The 6,146-nt window shown below is 35.9% G+C and overlaps 1 protein-coding gene across 2 annotated transcripts; it reads left to right on the plus strand.

Annotated features, from left to right (window-relative positions):
- Positions 1-1,021: 1,021 nt before the first annotated feature.
- Positions 1,022-5,486, plus strand: LOC113804605 (molecular chaperone MKKS). 2 transcript variants are annotated; one of them, XM_027355497.2, is made up of 5 exons: positions 1,022-1,061; positions 1,653-1,752; positions 2,203-3,388; positions 3,552-3,725; positions 4,681-5,486. In XM_027355497.2, the coding sequence occupies exons 3-5, from the start codon at positions 2,210-2,212 to the stop codon at positions 5,440-5,442; spliced, it is 2,115 nt and encodes a 704-aa protein (XP_027211298.2). In that variant the 5' UTR covers positions 1,022-1,061; positions 1,653-1,752; positions 2,203-2,209; the 3' UTR covers positions 5,443-5,486. The 2 variants fall into 2 exon arrangements, with proteins under 2 accessions (XP_027211298.2, XP_027211297.2); XM_027355496.2 differs by having other exon boundaries at positions 1,029-1,061; positions 2,209-3,388.
- The last annotated feature ends 660 nt before the right edge of the window (positions 5,487-6,146 follow it).

Below are 6,146 nucleotides of genomic sequence, written 5' to 3' on the forward strand. Positions count from 1 at the left end.
CAGGTTAGGAAGGTTTTGTTATTTTAGCGCAGTGTTTCTGGATTCGTAGAAGTGCTCCCAAGCTTGTTGGATGGAGTAATAGGGATTTAGTGTTGGAGAGATGCAGTCATTCCATAAATAATTTACCACCTCGGCTTTCAGAGGCAGGATTTTTGTATGCGTGTCTCTCTTCTATTTTGTATAATAAAATCAATTGAATGACATTGCATACACAGCCATTGTCATTGTCTACACCTGTTGGTGTTCTAACTTAGAGAGCAACAAACATCGTTCATATATATTCTGGCAGGATAGGGCTTGAACTGATTCCTTATTTTAATGTAATGACTTGCATTATCAAGAGCAGCATTATCAGTGCCAGTTCTTTAGTGTAGCAGCCAAAGAAATAGAAATTTTGGATTATTGTTCAGAATACATGATGCTATACCTTGGCTTTTTTACTTCATGCTCCAGTAAAGGCCAGAAATCCTCCCCTACATGTCTATATTCAGCCAGATAGAGATTGGATGAGATTGGTTTGGTATTGCAATAGCCTTAGCTTTCTTTTGTTGCTCAATATTTTCTATGTCTAATGATATTGTTTTATGCTTATTTTTATGATCTTTACCCAAGTTTTGCTTCATATTTGCTCAGTCCTATTGTGAACATTTACCAGTTTTTCTGTGACTAGTCAAAACATATTTGTACTGCCACTAATCCGAGAAAGTGGTCCATATTGATTACTGAATTACCTATTTAATAAGATGGACAATGAAATTATATTTTGGGAGAATGCAAACATGCTAGATTTGACTAATCCAGGTACTAACATTTTATATGAAATTAATTTTTAAAATAAGAATTCAAAGTCAATAAGATTAACAGTGCAGTTTATAATTCTTTTATCCCTGTTTTCAGATATGGGTATCGAAGTGGGTCGTATCCGGGAGTTCATGAAACGTAACATGGTCATGATAGTAATGGTTCCAGTTATGGTTGGCTTACATTACGGCTGGCAGAAAATCCAGGATGTCGAGGCTTTCGTTCCCAAAAACCAAAGGAGAGATTTGCCTGTCCTTGAGGTGAGTTCTTAATAGAAAAGTTTGCTTTGTAATCTTGTATATTACTGATATGTAATTGGCTTTGTTATCTTAGATATAGTATCATGCTAATGTAAGGAGTTCTCACATAATGGTAAATTTATGGTTTGCTTAAGTAATTCCCAATGTATTCTTAAATTCAAAAGAAGAAAAATTCACCTCATCAAATAATGTTAAAAAGATATAGGACAAGAATTTGTTCTTTTGTCACATCAGATCACTGAAGAATATAAGAAACCATGTTACTTTCTGTTTTGATTCATTCCTTTGACTAATATTATTCATTTACATACATATCTCTTGGCAAAGTAACAGTTTTTGTGTGAACTGTGAAGTTAATGCAAGGAAATTAATCTTCATGTATGATTTTTAAGTGTTAGTAAACATAAATACATAGTACCCTTTTATGTTCTTCTATGATATGAATTGAGTGTGATTCAAATTTATATGTCGTTTTAGTCCAATCTTCAGGAATGAATATATGATAAGAACCCTTATGGAATATGGGATTATATAATGATACAGTGTCCTTTTTGGAACTTGTTCATAGCCTTTTTCCCTGTATTTTTTCAGGGTGCGAAGAGGATAGAAGATGGAATTAAAAATCAGTTAGGACTGAAGAAAGAGTAAAGAAACCCTACTTTGTAAATATTTGTAAAATAGCTTAGATAAGGTAAGCAAATATTAGCCTTTTTAAAGTGAAGTAATTAGTAGTTGATTTAAATATATACTTACACATACTCATGCACGCACGCACGCACCCACCCACCAACCCACCCAAACACTCCCCCCTTCACACACACACGCACACACACACGCACACGCACACGCGCACACACACACACACACACACACACACACACACACACACACACACACACACACACACACACACACACACACACACACACACACACACACACACACACACACACACACACACACACACACACAAACACACACACTTATATATGCATATGTATACATATATATCTTTTGCATGATTACATTTTGTGCTAAGAATTTTATGTAAAAAATATACCATTAAAAAAATCAATCTGCCTCCCAGTGTGCTTGTTAATTTCTGTAAATGTTAATTGTATCTGACCTTTGGTTTCCTCAGTTTCAGTATGTCGGGTGTGAGAATAGAACAAGAGCGAGTGAGTGGTGTATGGTGCCACAGCCTGAGGGATCCAGCATTTCTTTCCATGCTGAGGAAGTACAGGAAACTCCTTCTCTCTGCCTACGGACCAAAAGGTGGTTCCATCCTGATATCAAATTCAGCTGGAAGGGAATCTCTCGCTTGCTCATCTAATGAGATCATTCAGCAGCTGTCATTCTTCCATCCCTGTGTAAAGTACATAAATGCCTTAATCTCTGCACAAAATGCTGCCTGTGGTCTTCATGGACTTTACACAGGCATTCTTTGCGCCAGGCTTCTTGAAGAGGCCCTACTCTGCGAAGATGACACCCCACACCATGTCATACTGGAAGTGACTGAATGGATCATATCTGAGGTCTTGACTTGCTTGGTAGACTCTCCAGAGGAAGTTGTTACTGACTTGGATATAGGCAATATGCACCAGGTCACCTCATTTGTCAAGACAATACTTGGAGCAAAGAATTGCCTAGATCTCACTAAAGATGACATAACTGATTTAAGTCTCAATATTGTTAAAGCCTTTTTAAGAAGTATACCTCATGAATATTCATCAAGTGGCTTTGGGCATGTCAATATAGTTACTCAGGATGAATCCGCAACATCCGAATCCAAAGTCTTTGATGGAGTCTTGTACAGAGCACCAGATCTTTGCCCCCAGAAGATTAAAAAATTCACAGAAGGACAAGAAGAGTTCAATATTGTTGTGTTTACAATACCTCTTACATTTGAAGAAGGAGAAAATGAAACTGTGCATTGGAGAGGTAGCTTGGCAAAAGATGCAGCATTCATCGACGTCTTCCTTCCTTGCCTTCTTTCCTTTTTAAGAAAAAGGAATGTCAGTATCCTGGTCAGCCAGAAACCTGTCAATCCAGTCATTATATTTGAGTTGGAGAGAAAAGGGTATTTGGTTTTGGAAAGACTAGGCACTGCATCAACACAGGCCATTGTCAAGATCAGTGGATGTCAGCCAATAAGTAGTATTTCCAATTTACAACTAGAAATGAATAATGCTGTTCTTGGGAGGCTAACATCAGTAGAGTGTGTTTCCATCAATGAGAAGAGTTACCTCCTGCTAGATCATGTGGAAGGCTGTGTTTCAAGTCTTCTCCTGTGCAAAACAAGTCCCAGCACTGAGTCAACATTAAAGGTTTGTATTCAGTATTATATTTAATCTGAATATTAAATTATATGTTTGCTGTCATTATTGATTATACAAGATCACTTAATAAACAACCACTAGTTATTAGGAGGTTATATACACTGATTAATCTCTCATTTTTAATTCTTCTATATAATTTCTCCTTATTCAGGAAACTGCAGAAAGTTGCCTGGCAGCTTTGCGAATGGTTGTGGTGGATGGTAAAATTGTTGCTGGAGGTGGCTGTTTGGAAGCGTGGTTAGCTATGAAAATTAGCCATCTTGTTAACAACAACTTGGATCAGCTGATATCAGTAATTGAAATTTCACCTCATCATGTACTGAAGGTAAGTCTTTATCTGCAACAGATATTGAGAGATTTTGCATAAATTTCTCAAAGCAGCTGTGATATATAAGGTGATGAAAAATGTGCACTTCAAACATAAAATGATTGAAGTAATTAATATAGAAGTGAAAATACCAGTTTATTGACAACCATCTGTATTACCTGCAAAATTTTGTCAGGCAATAGAGTATGTCAATATTATTTTGTCCCAGTTTTTTGTACACATTTTTAATTTTGTCAATTGGGATTAACAGGTTAGATTATTTTTATCAAAGTATCTGACATATTTTCCCCTCAAAATCCCATCCCTCCGTGGCTTGTCTGATTAAAAGTAGCTGGACAACCAATGTGGCAAATCAGTTTCTTGTAACCACACATGGGCTAAGTTTAAAACCAAATGAACTTTAACCAGATGTCGCCGGGGATGACATGTGAGTACATGCCATGCCCAGTGTGTTTGATTTAGTAATTGTTTTTACAAATAGATGGCTCCACAAGTACTAAATCAGTAATGAGCCAAGTCCAAGAACTACCTGTCTCACCTGTTTACCCTTTTCCTTAATTTTTAATATTTTCTGGTATTTAATACTGCTGTTAGTAATGTCAAGAACACTATAGTAATTATGACATTTATAATAAAAAGTATGAAAATTGATAGCATTAGTAATAAAAGCATTTTGCCACAAACTCAAGGAAAATTGAAACCAGATGACTTCCTTTGTGGCTAAGCATTGGCAGAGCCATCTATGTGCAGAGACATTTAATAAAACAATATGAAAATGAACTCAACATTTTCCCATAGGCATTGGGTTCATTTATATTTCATTGATTTACGACTATTTTACCCGATTAAAAAAAAATTGCAGGCACCACACATTGATATAGAATAATTATTGATAGAGAGAAATAATTTGTAAGTATATAGATATACACATTTTTTTTATTTATACTTTCAGGTAACAAGCATGTTCATGAAGGTGCTCTTAGACTTAGCCTTTCGCCCAGGAGGAGGATCATCGACTGTAAAGACAGACTGGTGTACAGATTCAACATTCCATCATCTGTGGCAGTCACATTCAGCAGCATCTAAAGGAGAGAATCCATATTTTGGAACAGATGACTTGTCTTTACAACCAGCTGTATGTCAATGTGTTTGTGGCTTGATTGGAAAGGACACAGTGAACCCATTCCCTTCAAATCACTGGCAACCAGCTGACTTCCATCCAAGTGGTATTACGAGAAAGGGTCTTAGTACATCATGTGTAGCTTCTGAGAAACAGGTTCCCACAGACAAGACTGCAAAAGGGGGAAATAGCCAGAGCAGAATCATGTCTACCACAATCAACAGTGATTCTGTGGTGGATGAGTTTGGATTTCTGAGTATTGAGCTTGATGTGGACAGTTTGGAAGAGAAAGTAGACACATATGAAGAAGATGTGGACAGTTTAGAGAAAACCGGCAATAGTCTTGAAGAAGAAGGTGACAGTCTAGAGGGTAGACTTGAAAGCTTAGAAGACGATGCAGACAGCTTAGAGGATGTGCTTGACAAAGGAGCGGAACCAGCTCTTGAAAAAAGTGTTAATACAAAAGCCAAATTGAAAATAAAGGATCAGGATATCCTCTGCGACAGTTTCCCCGCCAAATACAATGCTATTCGCCTTGCACTTGAGGGCTTCAGCCATTTGTTTAAGATTGGTGATTGTGTGTTTGATAAGTGAGTTTTAACCATTGTAAAATTTTATTAAAATATCTTTTAAGTGAATTGATTTGTATGTCTCTTGACCTTATATTTTTATTTTGATAAGGGTGGATATGACCTTTTGGCTTGAGAAATTGTGAATTTGCCAGTTGTATACAGATGAATATATATTTAGACAAATATATTTAGATAAACATAAGAAGTCACACTCAGTATATTGCTAATTCTTAAATTAACAGAAGGATTTTTTTTAAAGATTTGAATATTTCATGTTGTACTGTGAATAATATGGAAGAGATTACCAATGTACTATAAGTCATTATTATGCTCCTTTTCTTTCCTTACCCTTTGATTTTACTAAGGGGAAGATGCACTTGGGATGTTGGTGATAATCAGGTAGATGCACCATCACTGCATTTCAAGTAATTATCATGTGTCAATATGTCATCAAGCAACTTCAACCTCTCAGGTATATCTTTGCCAGGATAGAAGAATAAAAGTATACAGTTACAAATGGGAGAGCTTTAAATAAAATCCTTTGAAAGAATACATAATGTGACAACGATAACAATATGCTTTAAATAAAACTAGCACAATATTTGTGCTACTTGTCTGTATTCAAGTAATTGTATAAGAACATATTAGACTAATGCACAGTACATTTAAAAAAAAAAGTTTTAATTTTTTACCTAGTGGTAGTGGTAGTAGTAATAGCAGCAGTAT

This window comes from Penaeus vannamei, chromosome 23 (genome assembly GCF_042767895.1).
Source record: "Penaeus vannamei isolate JL-2024 chromosome 23, ASM4276789v1, whole genome shotgun sequence".
In the NCBI taxonomy this organism is placed as follows: domain Eukaryota; kingdom Metazoa; phylum Arthropoda; class Malacostraca; order Decapoda; family Penaeidae; genus Penaeus; species Penaeus vannamei.